This window comes from Podarcis melisellensis (assembly GCF_964234715.1).
Source record: "Podarcis melisellensis genome assembly, chromosome: 10".
NCBI lineage: Eukaryota > Metazoa > Chordata > Lepidosauria > Squamata > Lacertidae > Podarcis > Podarcis melisellensis.
In genome coordinates this window covers 8,069,321-8,096,501 of record NC_138542.1, presented here as the reverse complement: position 1 = coordinate 8,096,501, position 27,181 = coordinate 8,069,321, and the positions used below count along the sequence as shown (strand labels likewise).

The 27,181-nt window shown below is 42.9% G+C and overlaps 2 protein-coding genes across 9 annotated transcripts in view; one reads left to right on the top strand and one right to left on the bottom strand.

Annotated features, from left to right (window-relative positions):
* Window positions 1-27,181, top strand: part of COG5 (component of oligomeric golgi complex 5) — a 170,493-nt gene that overhangs the window by 13,487 nt on the left and 129,825 nt on the right. For all 3 annotated transcript variants that reach the window (XM_081927685.1, XM_081927686.1, XM_081927684.1), the window contains exon 6: window positions 2,424-2,544. In XM_081927685.1, coding sequence (XP_081783811.1) covers window positions 2,424-2,544 — 121 coding nt within the window. The remainder of the gene's footprint in view (window positions 1-2,423; window positions 2,545-27,181) is intronic.
* GPR22 (G protein-coupled receptor 22) lies at window positions 20,908-26,736 on the bottom strand. Of its 6 annotated transcripts, XM_081927833.1 has the most exons (4): window positions 26,104-26,736; window positions 24,846-25,102; window positions 24,061-24,215; window positions 20,908-22,317 (listed from the first exon to the last, which is right to left on the bottom strand). In XM_081927833.1, the coding sequence occupies exon 4, from the start codon at window positions 22,290-22,292 to the stop codon at window positions 20,991-20,993; it is 1,302 nt and encodes a 433-aa protein (XP_081783959.1). In that variant the 5' UTR covers window positions 22,293-22,317; window positions 24,061-24,215; window positions 24,846-25,102; window positions 26,104-26,736; the 3' UTR covers window positions 20,908-20,990. The 6 variants fall into 6 exon arrangements, with proteins under 6 accessions (XP_081783959.1, XP_081783957.1, XP_081783960.1 ...); XM_081927831.1 differs by having other exon boundaries at window positions 24,061-25,102; XM_081927834.1 differs by lacking the exon at window positions 24,061-24,215.

Below are 27,181 nucleotides of genomic sequence, written 5' to 3'. Positions count from 1 at the left end.
TCAGTATAAAGTCATACCTCAGGTTATAGCCGAATCAGGTTGTGTTTTTTTGGGTTACGGACCGCCGAAACCTGGAAGTACCGGAATGGGTTACTTCCGGGTTTTGGCGGTTGCGCATGCGCAGAACTGCTAAATTGCGCTTTGCGCATGCGCAGAACCGCTGAATCTCAACCAACGTGTGCTTCTTCTCCATAGTTCTGTCTCAAACAACTGAAGGGTGTGTGAATCCTGAGGGTGGGGCAATTGCATCTGAAGTAAGCATAGTGATTTTCTAGGAAACACTCACATAATCAGCCCGGCCCACATGATTGCAGTATTCCTGCATCTTCTGTGGCAGTTTGGGACAGTGTTACAGAGATGTAGTTTGTTTGTTTATTATTTATTAAATTTGCATACCACCTTTCATCCGCAGATCTCAGGGCAGTTCCCAAATGGCTCAGTGTGCTTATAAGGGGGGGTGTTATTGGGTTGCTGTTTTTATTTTGATTCTATATTTTGTGGTTTTATATTTTATTCTGTGAACCACCCTGAGACCTCTGGGATAGGGCGGTATATAAATTCAATAAATAATAAATAATATAAAGGGGCCTTGGAGGAGAGAAGTGCTCTTTCCTTGTGTCTTCACACTTTTTCTCCATATATCTCTGCTGCATCGAGCCTATACATATTTGTAGCGTGCAGAAACTCAGCTGCCGAATTAAATGTTCCCCAATTTGCATATTTTTATGTGACGCAGAGTGGATTGATATAAATAATTGGTTTAAATCGTGACTTACCATATTTTTCGTCCCATAGGACGCACTTAATTTTTTGGGGGGGAGTTCCTGCGGGGCTCCCCACGCTGCGGATGTCTGCCTGGTGCGTGGGGCGCTCTGCTTCAGGGCACTCTGCGCGCCGGGCGGCAGGCTGCTATCCGCAGCGTGGGGAGCCCCGCGGGAACTCCCGTGGGGCTCCCCAGGCTTGCTGATAGCTTCCTGAAGCCTGGAGAGCGAGAGGGGTCGGTGCGCACCGACCCCTCTCGCTCTCCAGGCTTCAGCGAAAGCCTGTATTCGCCCCATAGGATGCACACACATTTCCCCTTCATTTTTGGAGGGGAAAAAGTGTGTCCTATAGGGCGAAAAATACGGTAAGTTGCCCACAAAAAGGGTTATTTTAAATAGCTTTCCGCCGATTAGTTCATTTACCAAACAAGCACGCATAGTACTAATTGGATGCAGTAACCATTGGAATAGATACTCTTTGAAACTAGATCTAATCTTTATGATACTCCATTAACCAGTGGTCATGTCACTCACATATCATAGAATAGATATTGGTAGAATAGCAGTTGTAGACTTATGTTTGCTTCTCTTTCTACACATTTTAGGTCACCAAGCAACTTGCATTAATTTAGGTTTGGGTTCCCCATCCCTGAATTAGTTCTAATTTCATTTGAACTGTGAGAAACCTGTGGCCCTCTAGATATTGTTGGACTCCATTTCCCATCAGACCCAATCAGCATTAGGAACGATGGGAGTTATAATCTAATAACGTCTGGAAGCTGCCATGTTGGCTGTCCCTGGAATAAACCTAGCTGAAACTTAAAATAGTTTCTGGTTTGTGGTGGTGTTGGATGTGCTGGGGAGGAGATGGGAAGCAAAAGTAAAACTAAACTATGGTTTAGCATTCCATCCAAACCAGATATAAATGTCCATGCCATTGAGTTCATATTTATGAACTTGGACGTCAAAAGCCACACATTTATACCCCTGGTTTATTCTTATAAACCTGCGGAAAGTTGGCTATAACTCAGTATGTTTGATGGATAAATAAGTAAATTTTGTTTTGAGAGATTTTGAGTAGGGACTTTATTAGCACTGCATTCAGATATCATTTTAAACCAGGAACTTACAATAATTGCTTTCAGGAAATAAACCAAGACTGAATTTAAATTTGATTACTGTCATTTTAAAGTTTGTATATATGTATACTTCAGGCTCCTGCATAAAAGGATGGATAATGTGTTTGTTGTGCTGATTTGTGAAAATTTGCATGCAGAATTAGATCCCGCTCCCCAGAATTGGTTTGGTTTGGGTTTTTTTGAAGAGAGACTTGCACATTTTAAGCCTTGGCTTGCTTCTTTTTGAAGTCTGTAGCGAGACTCTCCATGGTTTTAACACAACAGAACTGCAGTCTTTATCTGTAGAATTCCCTCACTGTGCATTTGTGACTAAATGCCCTTCCATCCCTGCTGAGCAGCTTGTAGTTACAACCCTCTGTGGCGTGTTTTTATGATAGTGTATTCCAGATGATATCAAACCATGAACGGAACCATAATGTGATCATACACGCCTATTGTCAGGCCAGAAATGTGTACTGTGTTTCCACAGCTGGTACTTAACAACTGTATAATAATGTAGCATATTGAATATATTCCTATCAAGGCTTCCTGCGACTTGCTGCGGAGAATAATGCGCATCTTGTATGTCAGCAAGAGACTTCAAGGCCAGCTACAGGGAGGAAGCAGAGAGATAACAAAAGCTGCTCAGAGCCTCAATGAGCTTGGTGAGTTGACTTGGTCATTTTTAGTGGTGCTCTATTTGCTAATGTGAAATGCTTTTTCCTTTTAAAAAAAATTGGTATGGGAAATGTACCATATTTTTCCGTCTATAAGACGCCCCCATGTATAAGACGTCCCCTATTTTGGGGAACTCAGATTTAAGAAAATGGGGGGAGATGTATCCGTGTATAAGACGTCCCCTAATTTTTGACATTATTTTTAAGGTAAAAAAACCTAGTCTTAAACACGGAAAAATACGGTAGTTTCCTTATTTCTTACAAGGGTAATGTACTATGTGGAAAATACAATTCTTAAGTTGGGTTTATTCAGCAATAATGAAAACACCTATGGTGGTGACATTCTCAGTTTTCTAGAGGTGGGAATTTGATTGATGCAGACCGGTTTCAGATATTTTGGAGCTGCCTTTATACGTTTTAAGCTCTGTTTTTATATGTTACATTCAGAGACTGTTGTCCACAGTCAGCATGATGAGTTTTTCAATGACTGTTGCCTCAACACTGACTAGATCATGGCTGAGGTCTGGAAAATATCATGTGCATGTACCTAAAGAACTTCTGTCTGCACACACAGGGATTTGCTTTTTTTTCTGGCTACAGACCAGGGGTGGAGGAAAGTGGATGCAGTGGGGGTGGGCTGACCCGGTTGTCACCATTGAGGCGGGTGACAAAATGGCGGCACTCACCGCGGGGCCTGCAGTGTGCCTGAGCCACATGTCTCTCCTGGGAGTAACGCGGTGACTTGGGCGCCCGCAGCCTCCGCGCTGCCCCAAACAGTCCGCCCCCCACCTCTCCCTCAGTTGTAGGGCAGCTGAGTAGGAGGGGGCAGGCAGACTCCTCGGAGGCCCCATGGAGTGTCCTGCCCCAGCTCGTCCCGTCCTGCAGGTGGCTGGCTCCACCCCTGGGGGCAGGGAATGTGTGCTGCCCCAGGCGCCTGATCTGCTTGCTGCAGACTCCGCTGCTGCAGACTCCTGTTTCGTGTTGGGTGCTGCCCAGTATGGGTGCTTGGGATATGGGGTGGGGGACCTACTGTGAGGAGCAGGCGCACACGGCTTTCTCGGTAACTGCTCCAAAACCATCCTTTCACTAAGATACCGTATTTTTTGCTCCATAAGACGCACCTGACCATAAGACGTACCTAGTTTTTAGAGGAGGAATGCAAGGGGGAAAAAATTCTTTAAAGGGAGTGCTGAGCAGAGCCTGTATGCATCCCAGGCTCTGCTCAGCGCTCCCTTTCACGAGCCGCATGGAGCATATGTGCGGTGCTTCCCCCACCTCCCGCAAAAGCCCCCAAGAGCCGCACACACATTCTGCGAGGCTCTTTAAAGAGAGCGTGGCTCTTGGGGGCTTTTGCGGGAGGTGGGGCTAAGCCAGAAGCTAGAAGAGCTAGAGGGAGTGCTGCGCAGTGATCCCTCTTCCTGTTCTGGCTTCTGGGATAGCCACGCAGCCTGCATTCGCCCCATAAGACGCACACACATTTCCCCTTACTTTTTAGGAGGGAAAAAGTGAGTCTTATAGAGCAAAAAATACAATACATCTTGCCTCAGCGCTATACTTTTTTGAGAGGCAGTTGAAGACATAACTCCTCAGTCAGGCCTTCAGAGGTTAGGACATGGAAAGGGTTGAGGTTAGTGTATGGTACCTGTTTATCTTACAAAATTAAATTCAGCATAAACTTAAATAACAGAAGATAGTGTATCCGTGCTTTAGTTGGTTTTATATATATGTACTGCTGTCTTTTTAATGAGTTGCACACTGCCGTTAGGGTATGACTGCTGAACTAATCTTGGAGTTCTTTAAACCTTACCCTCTGTTTTGGATGTTTCAATTCAACAAAGTTGATCAGCAGGGGGGGGGGGGGAAATGGAAGATGCTGACGTGCTTGCTTGCCTGACATAGCATCCCTCTCTGGTGTTATATCTGCTCAAATTGTGGTTTGTGCCACCTTGGTAAAGTAGTTTAGATTGCAGTGAACTGATCAACATGAAGAAGCATCTGTGGGCAATTTGTTTTTTTGTCTTTAATCACCTTTATTATACTTACAATGCAATAATGTGTGCTGTGTGAGTTGGATCTAAGTGAGCCTTCTGTAAAACAGAAAGATACTTCTGCATGTGTAAGGTAGCCCTCTCCCCGAGTTTTGCCAGTTCTCCCAGTCCTGCTGCACCGCTTTATCACATCCCAGGTGGTACTGGAGGGTCTCTCAGTTCCGAAGAGTCGATTTTGAGGAACCACAGGGGGTTGAAATATATTTAATATATTTCTAGCACCAAACAACCCTTTATCTCTCCAGAGCGATCATATAACTTGCCTGTATCAAGTGATGCACAAGGGTCCACTCTTGACGTAATAATCACCTTGCTTTATTAGATGAAGGTTCAGGGTTTTGTTTTCTGCCATGGTCAAACCCAATGCTTTCAGAAAGTCCACACAGAAGGCATAATGCGGCTGACCACTTCTCATGGTTTGTTTCCTGTCTTTGACAATTACAAGGTGTATTACCTCTAAACAAGCAAGTTCAATGTCTTCCTTGAAATTGGCCAATATTTGGTTCTTTTCCAGCTGTCCTAGTGCTGGAAAGCTCCTTCCATTCAATCTGAAAGCCCCAGGTTCACGTGATTAAAGGGATGGCGCCCCTAGTTTCTCATGGCCTCTCCAAACCTTATGTGTGGATGTGTGTAGTGGGGAAGACTATGAATGGAAACTCTTCATTATCAGGCTTCCGGATGCCTGGAAAGCCTACATAGAAAGGCTTTGCTGAAGTCATTGTGTAGATGTTGAGTGGTGGTGGAAGTAAGTTGTGTAGCATCAGAGGCAGCAGTGCAGCCCAGCTCCTCCTTAATTGCAGCAAACCCCCTTCAAGTGATTATAAAGTGTGAAGGGGGCAAATGCTTCTACTGTTCCTATGCCTCATAGGACCAATGGTTCTGACCTGCTGCACAAGTATCCTACTTAAGTTGAGCAAAAAATTAGCAGGTAGGGAGTTTCTGGTGTAGCACGCAGCAGTGCCAGGATCAAACCCCTTATGCATTGATGTGCAAGAATCACAGCAGGTAGGTAAAGGGTAAAGGGACCCCTGGCCATTAGGTCCAGTCGTGACTGACTCTGGGTTTGCGGCGCTCATCTCTTTATTGGCCAAGGGAGCCGGCGTCATGTGGCCTGCATGACTAAGCCGCTTCTGGTGAACCAGAGCAGCGCACGGAAACGGCATTTACCTTCCCGCCGGAGCGGTACCTATTTATCTACTTGCATTTCGTGCTTTTGAACTGCTAGGTTGGCAGGAGCAGGGACCCAGCTACAGGAGCTTACCCCGTCACAGGGATTTGAACCACTGACCTTCTGATCGGCAAGTCCTAGGCTCTGTGGTTTAACCCACAACGCCACCCGCGTCCCTTTATCACAGCAGGTACTAGGCAGCAAAACAGAAATCGGGTACTGGTTCTCAAGGTGCTTAACTGATTGAATTCCTTTTCCATTGGGTCAAGGTTGTACAATAACTAACATTACAATCCTAACCACGTCTACTCAGAAGTAGGCCCCAATGATTCAGTGGGGTTTATTTCAAGGTAAGCAGGGATAGGATTGCAACCTGCAAGGCAGTGTTTTTAAACTGTGATGTTCTGTATAAGCTGGAGATCTTTTCCATAGCACCCCATAACTTTCTTACTTTTCTTTCCTTCCCTTCTGCTCAAAATACCACATCCTTCTCGCCATTCAGATGTTTCACATTCACAAAACTCCTTAGGATGGATTGTAAACAAAAACAAGAGGGTTACTCATCTAGCTGTACAGTAAAATGTTCATTATAGTTTTGTTAGATTGTAGGAAATAACAGCAAGCATACCATGTAATTATCGCAGCGTTGTGCAAAAATTAAGCTTATGCTACTAGCTGTTCAATGAACCGAAACTACGGCGATGCCTGTAATGTGCAATGATTATCACATGAATAATATTTGCTGGCTTAGCTAGTGTATTCTTTGTGCAGCTGAATTTTGGATATGATTGGTATAATGACCCAAAGGGATTTATTGCCAATTAATGCATTTGGTGGAATGTGAGTGTTCCGTTCAGCCTAACTATAGAAAGACGTTTAACCAAAGGATTGGGGTGGGAGAATCAAGCCTGAGTTAATAAATGAATCATATTGGTGTTCTATTTCATTATCAAGCAGAATTTTGGCTTTCCTTGCAGAATTCTTATTTATCACTAATAAAATAATGAATCCAGGGTTCCTGAATGTTTTTGTGTGGGGGTGGGGGAGACGGTGAACATCTTAGTAAAAAAATAATAATCCAGCCTCAGCTTTAATCATTCAAAATCAGGATCCCTTTTCTGGATCCCAAATCAGTGATTGCATTACGTATGTGTGCATCCGTACTTTTGCCGTTTCTCTTTGAGAGAAGGTTTTGTGGGGGCAAACTTCAAGAAGTCAAGAAGATGCATTCTTGGGTCTGTACTCCCACCAGTTTCCAAATGATACACACGTACCTATAAATGTTTGTGCGTTGTTTTTAAAATTTAACAAGGTCATTGTGTGCCATTTAAAATTTAACAAGGTCATTGTGTACTTTAATTGAGAGTAACAGCGGAATCCCAATCACGTCCACTCAGAAGTAAGTTCTATTGGATTCTGTGGGGCTTACTTCGAGGTAAGAGGGGAAGTTAGGGTTGCAGTCTAAAGCAGCTTATGTTCAAGAGGAAACATTTATGTGATCTGTGGAGTACCGTATTTTTCGCACCATAGGACGCACCTTTTCCCCTCCAAAAATGAAGGGGAAATGTGTGTGCGTCCTATGGTGCGAATACAGGCTTTCGCTGAAGCTGGAGAGCGAGAGGGGTCGGTGCGCACCGACCCTCTCGCTCTCCAGGCTTCAGGAGAGCCCCACCACCAGCCCCACAAGCCCGGGGGACAGCGGGGAGGCGGAACGCCGCCATCCCGCTGTCCCCCGACTTGGTTAGAAGGCTGGCGGGGGGAGAAGCCTGCTCCTCCCCGTCGCCAGCCCCACAAACTCGGGGGACAGCGGGAGAGGCGCAGAGCGCCCTTCCCGCTGCCCCCTGACTTGGCTAGAAGGCTGGCGGGGGGGAGAAGCCTGCTCCTCCCCGTCGCCAGCCCCGCAAACTCGGGAGACAGCGGGAGGGCGCGTTTGGAGGCTGGCGGAGGGCTTCCTCCTCCCCCAGCCCCGAAAGCTCCCAGAGCGATGCCAAAGCTGCGCGCAGGCAGGAGCCTCCATAGGCGCGCGTCACCTCTGCAGCCGGGAGAGCCCGCACGGGGCTAAAGCAGCCCCCCGCGACCCTCTCCCAGCTGGAGAGGTGACGCGCGCCTATGGCAGGAGCCTCCATAGGCGCGCGTCACCTCTCCAGCCGGGAGAGCACGCACGGGGCTAAAGCAGCCCCCCGCGACCCTCTCCCGGCTGGAGAGGTGACGCGCGCCTATGGCCGCTGCTCCCTGACCTGCTCTTTGGGGCTGGTGGTGGGCTTCCCCCGCCAGCCCCAAAGAGCAGGTCGAAAGGAACCTGAAGCCTGGAGAGCGAGAGGGGTCGGTGCGCATCGACCCCTCTCGCTCTCCAGGCTTCCAAGGTAGCCGCCTGAACGCACCTTAAACGGCACCTTGTTTTAGAATGGGAAAACAAAAGGGGGAAAATTCTCCCACTCTCTGCGCAGAGCCTCCTGCCGCTTCGCTGAAGGGGCGCTGGGCAGAGAGCAGAAGAATTTTTTTCCCTTGTTCTCCCCCCTCTAAAACAAGGTGCGTCCTATTGTCCGGTGCGTCCTATGGTGCGAAAAATACGGTAGTTACTAAGCTATCCTAAGTGTTCAGGTTAGTTGCAGCATACTTAAGGAAAGTTTTGGAACAGTGCCAAGCTGCATTTTAACCATCTTTGGTCTGTGATGAGAAAATACACTGACGAGAATTGAAAGTGCATTGAGGATAAACAGTGGTCTGAGAAATTTAACAGGACAGTGCAAGCCTATGCATATCTACTCAGAAGTAGGTCCCATTGAATTTAATGAGGCTTACTCCTGGGTAAGTTAAATGTGTTTGTAGGAGTGGGGTTATTGCCTTGTTTTTGTTTGTATTACGTATTTTGTGTTCTCATTTTGTATTTTTGTGTTGTGAACTGCCCTGTGATCTTCGGAAGAATTGTGGTATGCAGATTTCATAAATAACAATAAATATAATAATAAGTTGGCTGACATTCTGTGCATGTTTTATACAGTCGTACCTTGGTTCTCAAACAATCCATTCCGGAAGTCCGTTCCAAAACCAAAGCATTCCAAAACCAAGGCGCGCTTTCCCATAGAAAGTAATTCAAAATGGATTAATCCATTCCAGACTTTTAAAAACAACCCTTAAACAGCAGTTTAACATGAATTTTACTATGCAATGAGACCATTGATCCATAGAATGAAAGCAGTAAACAATGTACTGCAGTCACACAATCAATCAATCAATCAATCAGTAGCTGAACTGGGTTCCACACAGTCACAAAAACGAAACAAAAAACCACAAAAACAAAAACGCAAAAGAAATAGCAAAAACAGACAAACCTCACCGTAACACTCAAATTGGAAGTGAAACACTCAAAACGGAGCATGTTTGGCTTCCGAAAAAGGTTTGCAAACCGGAACACTTACTTCTGGGTTTGCAGCATTCTGGCTCCAAGTTGTTCAAGTACCAAGGCGTTTGAGAACCAAGGTACCACTATATCTCATCAGACTTACTTCAGAGCAGAAATGCATAGGAATGCCCTGTAAGACCCCCACCCCCACAAAAAAACATAATAGTGCCCCCACATTGGGAATCTAAAAGGAAGCTAAAACTGTGTGATCTGGCGTCCAAAGTGCGTATTGACATCAGATACACTTTATAGCATGGGATGTGGGTGGTGCTGTGGGTTAAACCACAGAGCCTAGGACTTGCCGATCAGAAGGTCAGCGGTTCGAATCCCTGCAACGGGGTGAGCTCCCGTTGCTCGGTCCCTGCTCCTGCCAACCTAGCAGTTCGAAAGCACGTCAAAGTGCAAGTAGATAAATAGGTAACGCTCTGGCGGGAAGGTAAACGGCGTTTCCGTGCGCTGCTCTGGTTCACCAGAAGCGGCTTAGTCATGCTGGCCACATGATCCGGAAGCTGTAAAATGGCTCCCTCGGCCAATAAAGCGAGATGAGTGCCGCAACCCCAGAGTCGTCTGCAACTGGACCTAATGGTCAGGGGTCCCTTTACAGTGGTGCCCCGCAAGACGAATGCCTCGCAAGACGGAAAACCCGCTAGACGAAAGGGTTTTCCGTTTTGGAGGCGCTTCGCAAAACGAATTTCCCTATGGGCTTGCTTTGCAAGACGAAAATGTCTTGCGACTTCCTGCGGGTTCCCCCCCTTTCCCCCCTTTTCCTAATCCGCTGATCCGCTGATAAGCCGCTTAACAGCTGATCGCTAAAAGCTGCTAAACCGCTAATAGCGCTAATCCGCTAAGCTGTCAATGGGCTTGCTTCGCATGACAAAAAAACCGCTATACGAAGAGCCTCACAGAACGGATTAATTTCGTCTTGCGAGGCACTGTATCTTTTTACACTTTATAGCAGGGGTAGTCAACGTTCCAAATGTTGAACTACGGTTCCCCTCATCTCTGACCACTGGCTATGTTGATTGAGGCTGCGGGCAATTGGGAGTTCCAACAGCAACTGGAAGGTCCCATATTGGTTATCCCTGCTCTATCGTCTGTGCGCAACAAGGAAAAACAGATGTGGTTTAGGAGAATCTTATGCTCCAAGATTACACATCCTTCCCCACTTGTGTATTGCCATTGCCGGCCTGAGATAAAATGAATGCAAGTATGCGCCTAAGCTGTGGATTTGAGAACCATGGTTACGTCCAGGTTCCTGCAGCGAAATTGAAATTTGAAACTGAAACGGCTTCCAGCATAATGCAGTGTTAGTATTTATTAGCTAAGTGCATGTACTTGGCACTACTGTATAAGATATAAAATAAAAGGCCCACTGAGTCTAAAAATAACCCCTATAATTTAATTAAGAGAACACAAGGAAAGGAAAGGGAAAGGGGGAGGAAATCATGGAGAAGGATTTGAATAAAGTAATCAAGAGAATGCAAATTGGAGCAATTATGTGTTTGAGAAATTTCTTTAAAAACGAGGGATATATCAATTATTAGCAGGTAATGTGTTTTCAGCATGTGGCTAAAGAGGATTTTTCAACATCAATTCAAAACTTAAAAATTGTGGCTTGAAAAGAAGAGGGGAATAGGAAGGAGAGTAACAACAACAATAATTATTATTTATTATTTATTACTGTTGTTGTTAGCACTTATTAGTTGCTTTTCTTTTACAAAAAGTAATCCAAAGCAAGTTATAGAATTAGATTAAAACCAAAATGATTAAAAGCTAAAAACAGAACCTTACATAAAAGGCAGGTCTGATGCATGCTGCTCACAGGATGAGGCCGCAGATATCTAAGAACCTCTTCAACAATAAATGGAGCCCAATGCATTTGGTGTATTCCTTGAATAAAATCTGGTGGCTTGCTAGTATTTCACAGGCCTGGGCATAACTTGTTTCATTCATGGTCGTCTTATTAACAGGAAGCTCTGTATCATGCGCACAGTAGCACATTGGCAACATTGTTTAGGCACGGGCGTCTCCCCAGTTGCATGCAACCAGCACACTCCTGCTGACGCATGCGCCGTTTTCCTGGCCGAAAGGGGGCAGAACAGAATGGGGGAATCCCTATTTGCTCTTGTCCCAGGAACAGAACCCCTGCATAAGAGGGGATTCCCCTGTGTCACGGTCCAGTTCACGGGTGAATGAAGTCCTGGCTGGGGACATCGGGACCGGGGCCAAGATGGCAAGGTGGGAGCGGGAACGGGAGTCCGGAAGCCAAGAGTCCGAGGGTCACAGAGCCGGGAGTCAAGATGCCAAGGGTCTGAGGATCAAAAAGCAAGGAGTCGCAAAGTCAAGGGTCCGAGGATCAAGAAGCAAGGAGTCACAAAGTCAAGGGTCCGAGAATCAAGAGGCAAGGGGTCAAGGAGCCAAATTCAGCAAGGCAGGAAACGTGTTGCTGTGGCAAAGAGCCGAAGGGAAATGCTGACCTTATATCCATTCCTGGCTCTTGCCACCAGGTGCTGTGAGTTACCAATCAGCCTCACCTTGCCTCTTCAGAGCAAACTTAGGAAGGCCGCAGTCCTGCGAAGTCCTGCTGGTCACAGGGCCTGGCTCCTGCATGCACACCTGACACCCTGTCTTGATGCCATGAATATAGCACATCCCCTGAGATTCCCCCTAAGACCATTACAATGCCGGTTAACGTTGATCTTTGACTAGCCTTGATAAATCTTCTGGCGCCCTTTGAACAAGCAATAGCAGTGTCCTCAGACCTCATCTGACTTACTGGGGCCAGACCTGTCTGTGTCCTGGCACCAGACTTGCAAAGAAGCCCACAATATGTACTAGATCACAAACGTTATGGCTAGCTCCCCTTACACTTGCCCATATCAGTCTAGTGTGCTTAGCTGTAGTGGGGGAGAAGAATGTCCAGCTATTATTACAATTCCCTGCCGGTTCATCTTAAGGTGAATTTGATTTGTTGCAAGGGGTGGGAGGTGTGATTACTAGTGAACCATACATCTTAAAGACACCACAGTCTCCACTGACCTTCATTGTAAGAAAACCGAATCCTGGGTAAGTCCTGGGACTTCTGAAGTCTCTTGCTGCTTCGACATTGGGGTATAAATGCTCTATATCACCCTATGCACTAAGCAGTCAAATGTTATGGTACCATTGATTACAGATGGTTGTTTGTCTGTTTAATTATTGTATTTTTAATATGTTCTGTATTGTTTTCAAAGGGCCACCATGTTGAGGTGGTTTTTTTTTTAACCATCTCAAAATTCCACACATCCAGAAAACCTTTGGGATTCTATTTCTCAAAGACATGCTCAAAAGAATTATTATTATTATTATTATTATTATTATTATTATTATTATTATTATTATTCACATGTTCCAGGCAGGTTTTATTTACACCTATGTACAATCTGAGCGTAAGATGGAAGGGCTCATAGCATTAACACTCCAATAGATCTTGGTGCCCCATCAGGTTTATGGCACGTTTCCCAAAGCCATCATTTTTGGTTTCAGCGCAGAGAAAGCCCAGCTCCCAGGTCGCCTCATACACAGACTAACCCAGGCTGTTGTTCTATTTGCCAGATGATGGCACCTTCAACCAGGCAAGGGACTGGGGTAATGTCTACCCAATCCTGGAGAGCATCGTTGCCCTGTTGTTCCTATGGCAACATTCAAACTCTTCCCTCAGGCAGGTGGAGGTGCTTAACTGGGCCTGCCCAAAGTATGATTTTTCTTAATTGGATTACCAGGATCCCTGGAAGCTAAGAAGCAAATAGAAGTACCCTAAATAGTTTTCCCTGTCCCACTGACACTTTCTATCAATGATGTTATGGAAAGCTGCAGTTGTCGGATCAAAATCCCTGTGCACTTATCAGTGTAGTAAAGCACCAGAAATCCATAGATCCTTTTTAGCCCTTTAAATTTTAGGTAATGGGAGAGAAAGTAGCTTCTGCGTTTTAGTGAATTTGGTTTAATCCAGGACTGTGCCAGTGTAGCATGTTAGTTCATTTCGAGTAAAGTAGAATAGTATTTAAGACCAAAGTCATATCACTCCAGTGTTTGTCCTTCACACAAGCTATTTATGTACATGAAATCACTCAGAATATAATCCATAATAGAATTTTGAGGGAAGTGCGTCCTGGTGTAATTTTGTATGATATGAACTATCTAATTTTCCCTTTAATGCACAAAAAAAAGCATTTATAACCATCACTTTAAAAAAAAGTTGTTGAATAATGGTTCTGTGCTGGAGAGCAACTGGGGCCTGGGGTTGTGTGTGTTTACTAGATTTTTTTTTAGCTTTCATGATTGCTTCAAAATGTGTTTATTAGAATAGGGTTTATTCACTCCTGAAGAGCCTGTTTGAAATGGTGGAATGGAATCTTACAGGCTATTGCTCATATGCTGGAATGTCACAACTGAAGATTTTAAATTGCTCTGTGTAAGCAAACATTTTGTCTTTTTAGTGGCTTAACAATATTTAATCATTTGAAATTGCCTTGAATCCAAATGAGATGTATTACCCAAGTGTGTGTGTGTGTTGTCTCAAGCGATAGCTGCTAAAGCATATTGTATGAGAAATTTCTTTGCTAAGATAATTGCAAGAATAGTATTCTTTCAAATCCCTTATTCTCTCTGGGGGAACCTATACTCAACTGACTAACATGAAAGGAAACCTGTTTCTCTGTCACTGTTCTTGAATTCTTCTGTCATTGCAACCCATGGCATACAAGATTGGTTTTGGGTTTAGTTTCATCCTTAAACCATTCCAAAACAGTTTCTGATCTGATAATGCTTCTGTGCTTGACTGCTGGAAAGTCCATTTTCACATCAGAAAGTGTCAAAGGATTTGAAAGAAGCATCATTATAAATGTTCCCTAAGGTATGGATGCCTGTGTTTAACGACACATAGCAGCTGAATAGCTCTGTAGGGAATAGTCAAGGTGGTGTTTGAGTCAGAATGCTTTTGTTATATTTGAAGATCTGTGCAGGGTGATTTTAGCTTGTTGGCAAAATATATTGATCCTGGACAGTCACATCTTTAAAAAATTGATCTGCCCCAGTTCTGTAAGGCAATCTTTGCGTGAGTCTCGAGGAGATAATCAATAGCTACCCTGAGCACTACTTTTTAATGTGCTTAAACTCAGAGGTATAGACCTAAATGGACAGGGAGCATCTTTCTGTAAGCCAGCCTTGCAGATGAACCCAACAAGAGTTACTAGCTTGCACAAGAACCAACAGCTTGCACAAGCTGCCCTTCTAACATGGTGAACCTGGCTATTTAGACTGTTTGGCTTCTTAGAAAGAAGACTTAAAAAAAATGACTCCATTTCCCCCACCCCCTCTGCCCAGTGCAATTCCATGGTTGTTGTGGAGGAAGTTAGAGACTTTCCTTCTTCTGTGGCTGGCATGGAAACTAAGCAAGCTGGCAGAAGAGGGGTAGAGCAGGTTGTGTCTCCTCTGCCAGCCTGCTTACTTGCCTGCATGGAAGTTGCATTTGGTTCTGGCTACCAGGCAAGTTGTTAAATGCAAGACAAACTCTCAATGTAAGAAACCCACCTTGTGTTTGGAGGACGACAGGTTTGCGATCTCCATAGATTCTGCTGTGAAGGCTGATGAATCTATAGTGGACAGATCTTCTGAAGAGCATTCTTCTGAAGTTGGTGGCTCTCTGCACAGTTCGTAACCTTGACTGTGAAGGGTACAAAATGGTACAGGGATGCTCCAGAAGTTTGTGAGGCTTGTTCAGGTGGCAAACTATGGTTTTCCAAAACCCAGGAATTTGCTAGTCAAGTGAATTTGGTGGTGGGGAGTGTGCAAGCGCCGAGCTCATTCCAGAAATGCCGAACTGGTTTGGCGTTGCAGCTGAAGCAACCTGCCCTTTGGGACACTGTGTTTGGATGATCCTAATTCTGTTTAATAAGCTGAGACATGAACAAGTCTTTTGGTTGCTCATGTAGCTCTTGGGAACAAACTGAGAAATTAAGAAGTCTTCAGTTAAATGCAGTTTCCTATTTTGTTTGGATAGGGAAACTACTTCCTGATCTTCTACTTATTACAGTGGTACCTCTGGTTGTGAACGGGATCCGTTCCAGAGGCCTGTTCGCAACATGAGCAGAACGCAACCTGCGTCTGTGCACGCGCGGGTTGCGATTCGCCACTTCTGCGCATGCGCGTGACGTCATTTTGCGCGTCTGCGCATGCGCAAGTGGCGAAACCCGGAAGTAATCCTTTCTGGTACTTCTGGGTCGCCGCAGGACTTATCCTGAAAGAATGTAATATGAAGCGGACGTAACATGAGGTATGACTGTATTTTGCTCCCATTGTGAAGAAAGGAGCTGCCTACAAGAGGAAGACACTTGTTCATATATTTAGCTGATTAGATAAAATATGATCAGCTGAACAGTCTTAGGCAACTCACAATTTGCCTTGTGCAACACACTACCTTGGAGTAAATCCTACTGAACTCAATGCAATTTACTTATTAGTAGCCATACTGTACCTAGGCTAACATTGTTACAGCAGGCGCTTGGAACAACCCAATGCAACTCTTTGGTAGTAAAATATGGCACTATTATTGGCTGTACACTTATCGAGTTAAAACCATCTGTCAGAGGAGGACAGGAAATTTGAATTAAAGATGGTAGTCAGATAACTAAAGAGCAATCAACTATTTTCCTTCATCTGACTGATAAGAGGAACAAGGACGTGCTATCTGATATGACCATTGTTCCCTTTAACCATGAGCGATTGCAGCATTGTTGAGGCAAAAGCAGTGCTGGCGAAAAATGATATTGCAAACACAACACATTTATCAAACATTTAAGGAGGCTGTCCGCCTAAAAATCTAGTCTTTTAGTACATACAATCTAATGTCAGATCCGGTAGCTGCCTCTTTTTAGGTGTCTGTTTCAGATTATAACCCTTGTACAGTCATACCTTGGTTTGCGAAGGCCTTGCAAGTTGAACGTTTTGGCTCCTGAACGCCGCAAACCTGGAGGTGAGTGTTCCAGTTTGCTAATGTTCTTTGGAACCTGAACATCTGACACGGCTTCTGCAGGAGCTTCCTGCAGCCAATCGGAAGTCAGGCTTTGGTTTCCAAATGTTTTGGAAGTTGAACGGACTTCTGGAATGGATACTGTTTGACTTCAAGGTACGACTGTACAACATTTAATTTCCTTCCACCGTAGAGATGGGAAGGGCTGTTTCAGAAAGATGTTGCTTTGCCACCAGATACATGATGATAGAATCACATGCAAGATCCAAACAGTTGCTTATAGGAAGCCTAGTCTTGTTGAATTGGTATCGTTGGCTTAGACCATAAGAGGAATTAATTCAGGCGAGTTGTTGAAGGTATATATCCTGTCTCCCTTTGCAGTTCCCTGTTCACCCTCAGAAGCCTCTCTGGAAGGTCTGGGACCTCCCTGAACATTGTAGGCTGGGACAGGACTGACCTTTCCTAGCCCCTCCAAGCCCAGCCCAGAGGGGTTGTAGGTGGCTGTGGGGGAAGAGAAGATAGTTCCGTTTCTTTGTTGTAAAAAAAAAAAAAAATACAACATACAGTATACAATGGCAGTGAATGAACCCGTCACCAGAAAGGTATATTCACCAGGAAGACCTGTTTAGTTATCTGATACTCGGTATGTACAGTACTGGCTAATTGTGATATAGTCCTTACCAAAACCACCTCCGGTTCCCTATTATCAGTACATCTAATTACACATATTGCTTCTTGACTAAATTATTGGAAAGGGGTGCTAGCGAATTCTGTGAATTCTGTCCGTCACTTTTAAAAAGTAATTTACACTTGCTTGTGTTACAAATCTGTGCCTGTCATTGTAAGGTGGGTATTATCTCTTGTGTGAGAAGCCATAGAATCGTAAATTGACAGTAGCTGTACCTCAGTCTCCCTTAAAGACAAGATAGGGATTAGATTTAAAGTGATTGAGAATATTTTGCATTGATGTGGAGCCTTGCTTTCTAGATAACTGAGAGCTGGTGCTGTTTCCCTTCTGTCAGATGAAAGATTTAGAGTTGCTCCAAAGAAGGTTGTGACGAATGCTTGATGAATGCTGAGCCATTGTTATTACTTTAATCTGTTTTGTTTGCCAGTTCTCCCTAATCTTCCTGGGGTTATAGGAGCTACCATTATGGTTGATAAGTTTTAGTTAGCATCAGCATTTAGTTAGTTTAGTTTAGGTTTTTGTAACACTTGAGACTCTGATACATGGATTCCTCCCACTTCTACCATCACGTCGTCTTTAATGCTAGCTTGCCTGCCAAATATTCTTAATAATAATTTCTGCTGCAATTGCTCAGTAACTGTATTGTCTTTTAAAAGACCTGCCTTTTGCCGCATAAGTAATTTTTATGCAGGGTTTTTAAAGGCCGTCTTGCGCCACTAACTTGTGGCCAAAGTGAATGCATCTTGCCAGCCATGCATGATGGCCCATCGCTGATTGACAATTTGTAGGTAGGCAGCGAAAACAGATAGTTAAACCACTTGCTAAGCCGCAGGATGTGGCCAGTGGGTTGTGTTAGGCTTGGCAAGCAGCAGCTTTGCGTGTGTGTGCTTTGCGTCGTGCCACCTGTTATTCAGAACTCTTGGAACTTAGGCTTAATATTTATTCAATATACTTATGCAGTGTTTGTGTTTTGCGGGTCTCCAGACACACCACAACAGCAAAGAGTAGCAACATCTTACAAACAGATAGCTTGGTCATCTTTCCGTGTTGAAAACCTTGGGTGGATTCAGAGCAGATCCGCAGCATACATTGGAAGCACACCCAAAACACATTGAAAGTGCATAACTTAGAATCATAAAACTGTAGAGTTGGAAGGGACCATGAGGGTCATCTAGTCCAACCCGCCTGCAATGTGGGAATTCATCCAACATGGGATTCGAACCCACAACCCTGAGATCAAGAGTCTCATACTCTACCTACTGAGCCATGAATGAAATTGCTTCTGCCAAAGAATCCAGGGAAATGTTGTTGGTTAAGGCTGCTGGGAATTGTAGCTCTGAGGAGGAAACTACAGTTCCCAAGATTCCTTGGGGCACGTTGTGTGCTTTAAATGTGCATTGGCTGTGCTTTATATGGATGGGGTAGATCTTCCCTCGGGCGACTTCTTAAAAGCTGGCATTTGTGAAGGCTTTAATTCCATGTACATATTGACCACCTTGTCCAGTATCCCCAACTTTCTGAAGCTGCTCGGGCAGCCAGAGAAGCAGAACATAGCTGAAGCTGGGCTTAAGCATGGGATCAGAGGCTACATCATACTCCTTCCCTTGTTTACAGGGGCCAAGCAAGGAACCTTTAAGAAGACTCTGCCTCTAAATGTGCTAGTACAGTGGTGAAACCATTCCATAGCATCCCCATTAAATTGAAAGTGACTGTGTGTGGGTGTTTGCAGTATGCATCTCAGTATCTTGGTTTTGCCATATACCGTATTTTTCTGTGTATAAGACTAGGGCCCCCCTAAAAATAATGTCAGAAATTAGGGGGCGTCTTATACACGGATAGTGCCGAGGGTGGACTGGCGATTGGTTGTTGCCCCGAAAAAGGGGGCATCTTATACATGGGGGCGTCTTATAGATGAAAAAAATACGGTATGTCACGTCTACTATCCTGCCTTTGATAAGTCTTTTAAGACCTCTTGACTGATCTGAACCTTTTGGGTGTCCTTTGAAAACCCGTGACAAAGGGGGGGGTAGCTTAATTTAAGGTGCTCATTGAAATTCAAACCCCCCCCCCCATTTCACAAAGCATCACATTGGCTGGTGCTAGGCTTTATAGTCTCTTGGTGAGATCAGAGCAGTGCCAGGTCAGGACAGATTGGTTGACAACTTGGGTCTGCATCAGGACTTCTGATGCAACAGACCTAATATCAGGTAGCTGATTCACTTGCAAGATTATCCTAAGTCCACTCTAGAATCAGTGCACAAAGATCGTTGGAATGAAATGGGCAGTGGGTTGGATTTTTTCCTTCCAATGTCCACATCAAGGCTGCCCCTGGCCCATGCCCAAGTTATATTTCAAATTGGTTAAGCAGAGAAAACTGTCTTCTCTGGAAATGCCTGGAGTCCTTACACCATCACTTGTTCAGTTTCACTTCTGCTGCCCAGGGGAAAGTATCCTAGATTGGTCACCCAATCATCTTGAGGAAGAAATATAAGAAACCCCTCTTTAAAAAAAGGCTGTGTTCACCTCTCTCCCAAAAGCATTGCTGAGCCTGATCAGAAGTTGGTCTTTATTAGCTCTGAAGGGACAAGGATCCAAATTACTGTACCTCAAGTACAGTGTCGGGTTCTACACCTTGCAGGTGGTCTAAGCCAGGGTTTTCCGAAGTCACATCTCTAGCTGTTTTGGGACTGCAGTACCCCTCACCCCTGACCACTGGTCCTGCTAGCTAGGGATGGTGGGAGACCCAACAGCTGGAGACCCAAGTTTGGGAAACCCTGGCCTAAGCAGCGATGACAGCTGGATGCGCCCAGTGTTGATCAGTGAGTTAACTGGCAGAAATGTAGCAATATCACATCTGGTTGAAGATTAAGGGATCACTGCAAGTTTACCATTTCAAATGTCTATTCTGCACAGTGCTTTAAGAGTTAGAGTTAACTAGCGGTAGTAAGAACAGAATGATAAAGGATCCGTGGGGGTTCCTATGCAATTCCTTTCTTTTCAGGCTGAGTGGGGGAGAGTTGAAATCATGCAGCTAACTATGATTCTGATAGCCTTCCAAATTGCAATTACCCTGTTAGTTATTGGACAAGATGCAGTGCTAGTTTGAGTGGTAGGAAAACGCAATATCCTGCCTTCCTTGAGGGCAGATATCTGGGTCCTACAAATCAAATGAAGTAATGCTGTACTGCAAATTTAATGTCTGGATGGGCTCATAATAACACTTGTGTTGCTTGCCCTGTGATGCATTTGTGGAAAGTAACTGTTGGAGATTTGGCATTTTGATTGCAATGCTACACTTAGTAGAAAGTGCTGGGAGGAAGAAAATATTGTTTTAAAATCAGAAAAGCATAATTAGGGCTGGTTTATGTGGCTCGTAAACATGGGAAGAACATTCCTTATTTCATCCATTTTACTTCACACTGAAGTGCATTATCATATAACCATTTCTGTAACAGATTAACATTATGTTATGAGAGAGGTTGTCTATTTTTGCTGTGAAAACTAGTTGTAAGGGCAGGTTGTTTCGGCTTTAAAGAAACTTAAAATTTAATAATTCCTTAGATTAGGTCAGAGATGTGGTGTGTGATGAACATGTGTGGGATGCATTGGCACATAATTATAATTTCTGGCTCTGATTAAAAAAAAGTTTGGTGTTCATTAATATAGTTTGATATATCAGAAGAGAGCCATCTGGAAAGATTTAAAAACCTTAATGTCACGCAAGTTATGTCAAGCCAATAAACTCTTGGTGGCAGAAAGCTTAAAAACAAAGCTTTATATATTTACAGCAACTCAAATATATATATATGTTTAAAAGTGTACACCTTTTAAGGCTATTTTTATATAAAATATTTACGTAGATGTATATTGGAGGACAGCATATTGACAAAATATTTCCATGGTATTACTCTTAACAAACTGCCATGCAACACACACCTTGACTAATGAAGAAATAGAATATACAGGCCTTATCTATTTAGCACATGTCAAACATTTACAGTCTACCCAATTCTATCGTCCATTTTTTTTTTAAATAAAAAAAAGATCCTTATTTTGGCAGTATTTACTTCAGCTTCTTCTTAACATTTCCTATTAAATGATTCAGTGAATACTGAAATCTAATCTGTGACAACCTGAGGTACTAAGCATTTTTGTCTTACTTCATGGTCTTCAAAAGTAATTGTCTTGTTCCTCTTAGGCTCTATCCACGAGTTGTGTATAACAGCATTATTTGGAATGGGGTCAGCTTCCACTATTGAAACAACGCGTTTTTTCATTTTGCTTTTCAGAACTTTCTGAAATTTCTGTCTAGTGAATGCGTATAGTAGAGGGTGGAAAATAGTAGTTCCGTATGCCATGACTAGAAAACATAACCTCAGTTTTACCAAAAGGTCACTTGGGCCCAAACATAAAATGGTCGTGTTTAAAACTGTAATTGGCGTCCAGCAGAGAAGAAAAGTTGAAATGATCAACAGTGACATCCTGAAGACTCTCTTCTGTCTTTCCCGTCTTTCGCGATGTCTCTTTACAGCCCTCCGTAGGGCAATTATAACAGAAACGGAAGTCCTTACGCCAAAGACGACGTTTCTCCCTCCACTGCTTTGGGAGACTTCAGTAGTTTCGTGTTGTGTGGACAAAGAGATGGTTTTTTTCTTCCTTGCTTTTTTCTTTTGTGCCGTGGAGAATCTTGTGCCTATTCGGATATTGAGTGCCTGGAGGATTTTGCTGTACGTAATTAACATTACTATAACGGTGAAAAAATATATAGGAATCTGCACTAAAAGGTGGTAGTACATTCCCAGCTCTGTGTAGTATTCATTTGTGCTGACGCACAAGAGCGTCTTGTTTTCCCAAGTATTGGCACTTTGAAGACTGAAGAAATTCACTTCGATGAATGGAATTAAGAAGGCGAAGAAAGAGACAACCCATATCGATGTCATGAGCGTCACAGCCCTTCCCATGGTCAAGATCCGATTTGCAGGCTTCACAGAGATATCGTATCGGTCCAAAGTGATAGCAAAGACGTTGATTGCGGTGGAAACACTTGCGAAGGAGACACAAGCCTCGTGGAAGCAGCAGATCAGTGCTGTGTTTCTCTCCAGAGAAAGCAGAAGAATAACTATAGTTAGAGGAATACATCCCACACAAATGATTACATCAAGGACGTGCAGGTTCATTGTAATAATGTTACTGACCGAGTTGATTAAGTTGGATTTCATGCAGTAAAGTACCAAGACAGTGAGGTTGCTACCAAGTCCCAATACAATTTCTAGCATCAGAAATCCAGTGAGAGAAACTTGAAAGCTTAATGGATAAGACAGTGGTTGGTACATATTTGTGTCGATGTCGTCAATGGCATCTCGAACTGTAATGTTGGATTCAGACTGCATGTTGACTTCTAGAATGGAAGAGAAACACATTCTTTGGTTGGAAGTTTGTTTTGCCCTGAAAGATGAGAGAGAACATATAAAGCTGTTTGGTTTTTGGATGCTCGTCATAATTTCACACGTCTACAGAAAAGCAGGTTTTGGTTTTTATTAGCTTTTAACTAACACACGGTGACTTTGGAATTGTACTTAGCTTGCAGGAATTGAAGGCAGTAAAAGAAAGAATTTTTTTTAAAAACATGGCTGTAACATTTGCAATGCAAACTGCACGCATAGCTTTGACCTTTGTACTTGTTGGAAACTAAGCCATATTATTTTATATGAAGCTTTTGTGGGGAAAGGGAGGTGGCTATATTTCAAAGAAACATGCATTTTGCATTTCTTCCTCTGGATGATAACTCCACCCTGAAACATTTCTTTAGATTACAGTCATGTTATTGGAATGGTGTACTGCTATCTCCTTGGAAGTGTCTTGTATCGAGTGATTGTTTTTGATGTATCGATACGTGTAAAATGTTGTGGGTGCATATAAATTGATGGTGCAGTTATAAGTGAATGTTTGTACATATGCGCAAAGATTTGCAAATGTATGTAGTCTCTTGCACTGGTTTCATAAACTATTGATACATATTTTTTTATTTGCCCAGCATGTTCCATGCAAGGAAATTCAAGCTGCTAGCAGAGAGATTGGCTCCATAGTGTTGAGTTGTTGAGCTGCATGAAGCGGGAGAATTTAATCACAACATCTTTGTCATCTTGTTAGACCAAGAATACATATTTTGTCGTGGTGGGGTTACGTAGGCAGGCTTAAGTGGGTGGTGCATTTGTGTGTGTTTTCTGCACAAAATACTGTAAAAGTCGTCTTCCATCCATTTACGGTTTACTGAAATAGCATTAATTGTAGCAATATGACTTCTGCTATGACCACACCCTGGGTAGTTTATGATTCCAGTGTCACATATTTAATAAGAATACTTTTAGATGCTTGCTAATTGACTGCTTCTGAAAGGTGAACCACTTTCTGTGCCTTAGGCCTTTTGACAGTGCTATTTACTCAAATGTAAGTCCCATTGTGGTCACTGGGGCTTACTCCTAGGTAAACCTGCATAGACTTGCTGCGCAAGATATTTCGGCAAAAACCTATTTGTCTTGGTTGTTTCATATCCGTGTTTACACCCTTGTAAAATAAACATTTTAGAAATAAAATGACAGTTATTAATCCTTTCACTCGGAAATTTCAATAACAGGTTGGCGTTTTGGTTAATTATTAGCTGGCATATTTATTGAAGAAGGGCAATGATTTTTATACTATAAGAGTTTTGGTTAGGAAATAAAGCAGAAAACCCTTTAAAAAATACTAGCTGTTACTCTATCACCAGATGCAAGTTTTGAATGACTTAGATGGCAATTTCTTCCGTTTATGAGGTCTTAGCCATAGGGACATGTTTACAGCTATTCTAAATGTATTGTAAATTATATACCCTTTGCAGTGGTTAACAAAAAACTCAGAAAGATTAGAGGTAGTAAGCACACTGTATAACCTAGCCTGTTTTACTAGGCTAAGCTGCAGGAACATGCAAACTGAAATCTTGCAAAAATGGAAAAATTCCCCACGTGCCAACTTTTAGACAGACAGATTAAACATTAGGTCTTTGTCGCACCAGTCAGTTAGATAGATGTTCAGTTAAATAAAAGCAGAGATGTCAAGATGGGGAGGTAATTAAAATGAAACGCATACCCAGAGCTGTGCTCTTCTGCAAATGTTAAAACAGAGGTTGGGTGCATGCAACATCTAACCTACCTGTTTTCTGTTGCCTCAGGGGCCTTTCAGCTCACTATAGCAGCTTCTCATAAATTCATACATGGTGTCACTGACAGATTTTGACATGCGTTTTCACCTGGCAACAGAAAGATGGCTGCGATCTGTTTCCAGCCTTGCAGAATATTTTAGTTTTTCTTTTTGTTTTCAGCACATCAGCAGCAGATGAAGAAAAAAAAAAGCACAATTGAACAAAAAGGCTTAATTATAGGTTCCTACAGACCAGAGCCTGGTGTATGTGAGTTGTATCTCCCTTTTAAAAGCCACTGGTGGACAGCAACTCTTTTGTGAGTGATTCATAATTTCTAGCCTCTTCTCCATTGTTTGGCACCACTTTTTAATTTCATTTCTAAAAATGTAAGCTGCAGAATAGAAATTAACACTGGACTTCAAAAATGCCCTTTTGTTAGAGTTGTACAATGGCTTGTGTGGTACTTTTGTTCGTTAGTGTGGAGTCCCGGGTTTGCCACAAAAATTGCTGTGTGTTGCATTAATCCAGTTCCTGTGTGCTCATTTGCAGCACACTATAACTCGGGTCATAAACTACATCAGCTGGTTAGGATAGTTCCCTTAAACTTTAGTCACTGTACTAAGTGCTACAAATGGCGTTTTATTGTTGTATATGACATACTTGGAGCCAAATTTTAGCATGCTGGTATTTATATAGATATTCCTTCAGGGAAAATTTGTGTTACTGTTTCTTCATTCATCAGCCAAATCCACAATTCTGGTTTTATGTTATAAATCCATTTGCAAGAGATGCTCACCATTTTGCTTCAGCAATAAGCCACTGAATTAATCTTCTCTCCTTGAGTATTTGAGCAGGTGCCTTTGTTAGTCCTCTGTGTCCATATATGCATCACACACCATTCGAGGGGGAATGTAGATCCATAACTTTCTTGTAAATCCTTGGGTTTAAAAACATATATTATAATAAGCAAATCCCGATAGCTGATGTGAAGATCTGCGGGCGACTGTGTTTTTCTTGTTGTCGGTAATAAAACCGAATCAGATTATATGCTCCCTTGAAAAGGAAGATGAAACATGATAAAAGCAGAGATTCTATAATAATTTAAATACAATTATGACTGACTACATGCTTCTAGTATCATCTGATTGCACACCATGAAAGATGGCTTCTGTCAGACAGTGTGAAATTGTTTTCTGTAGGAGTATATAACATTAACAAAATTATTTAAGTACTTCCGAATATGGTAGTTCTCTTCTGTTCTTCCCCATACTGAAATACCTTTCCATTTGGATCCATTTAGACTGGATATATTTTAAGATTACGTTAAAGCCAAGGAAGGATACAGTAGTAGTTAGGGGAGGAATGTTTCTACAATTAAAAAAAAAACAGTAATTCATAAGTACTGTGGAATGCAGCTTTAACAATAGACTAGTTTACATACTAATGTATTGGCTTCATGTGACCATCTAAAAGTCTCCACTGCGTCTTAGGAATTATAAGTAGCATTTTGATTTCCTTACTTTGTGTAAGCTTATTTGCATTACGCTTCTTCAGACATACCTTCAGTAGCAAAGCATTTAACAGAAACACACACACATGCACACACACACACAAAATTTCCCCATAGGCAACCTGGGATTAGTCATATAACCCATCCCCCACAAAAAAGCATTTATGATCCTTTATGGGATATTTGAATTTGTTAGTGACATATGCGGCTGCCTAATATATATATATTTTTAATGGCCTTGACAGAAGAAAGCATTTTAACTGCATTAAGAACTATTTAGCAGCCGAAACCTGAGCTGTTCCATCCCTTAAGAGGTGCAGACACTGTAATCTTCCAGATCGCATGAATTTACAGGCAAAACACTGTTTAAGGATTTCATCCTTTTAAATGGAAGGAAGCATATTTGAATGCTGTGCGTCCTCAGAAATAAAAGCAGGAAGCCAAATCAGAATTTTAAGCTGAACCTGTCATCTCTCTCCCCTTCACAAACATTGTTTCTTAGCTACTGCTGAGGCTCTGTATTGTAAAAAGGAATGTGCCTTACCTCTATTGAGGATGCAATAAATTCCCGAAGCTGGTGGAACAGTTCCAGTTTGGAGGGATTCATACTTTGTTTGTTTTTGGGGTTGTTGTTGTTTTTCACTTGTTAGCAGAGTACAGGGGGAAGAGGGTGAAAAGCATCTCTCCGAAAAAGGACCTTAATGAAAATTTGCGCTTGTGCTGTGCCATTGTTTCCGCGCTGTTTGTTCACATGCACACAGCATGCAGTGCTGCTTTCAGAGCCTGCTGCAGTCTCCCGCTTCCCACCGTAGAATCAATAAGCATCTGAAAATGCATAATGAAAGTAATTTAACATACTGAAGGCTTCTTGTCTCCAGAGGCAGCGCAGGCTCAGCCGTTCGGAAGAGGAGCAGCTTTGGCTGCTTAGGAAAGCGTGTTCCGGGCAGCCTGAGCAGAATGACAGCCTACCTTGTCGCTTCTCTTCACTGCAGAGAGATGCAGTGCATTCACTAATTTTGATTGGTCAGTGATGTTCGGCTTAAACTGTGCTTCATGCATATGGGAGTGAATTTTCTTTTTCTCTTTTTAGAGGAAGCTTCTGTTTAAAGGGCTATTTTTTAAAGTGATGCCTTGAATATATTAAAGAATAATAGTTTTAGTATCCCCATTTTGCACTGTGTGTGTGTGTGGTGCAGAGTAGTGGATGTGCTACATGTGACCACACAAGTAGGGGAAAGCAGGTATATATCATATTGCATATATTATATTTAGACGACTGTGTTGTTTGCACATGCTTTAGGGTCTGCTACCTCTCTGGTGCAAATCCATTCTCTTCAGTTAAATCTTAGCCAATATTGTATATTTATGGGAAGTAGGAACTGAAAAAAGTAGAGTTTGGCATGGAATCACTTGGGGTATTTAGGATATTAGTAGGAAAAATGAATTTCATTTAGTTTTGATTTTATATAGTCTGTCAACTGTGGTTTCCAGAAGTTCTGGCATATTGCAGTTTGATAGATTTCACTGAGAAATGTATTGAATGTGAAAGCTGTGAATATTACTTCTCTTTCAGTGGAGGACACTGAATATTGTTCTTATGCATGATTCTGTTAAACTCTATT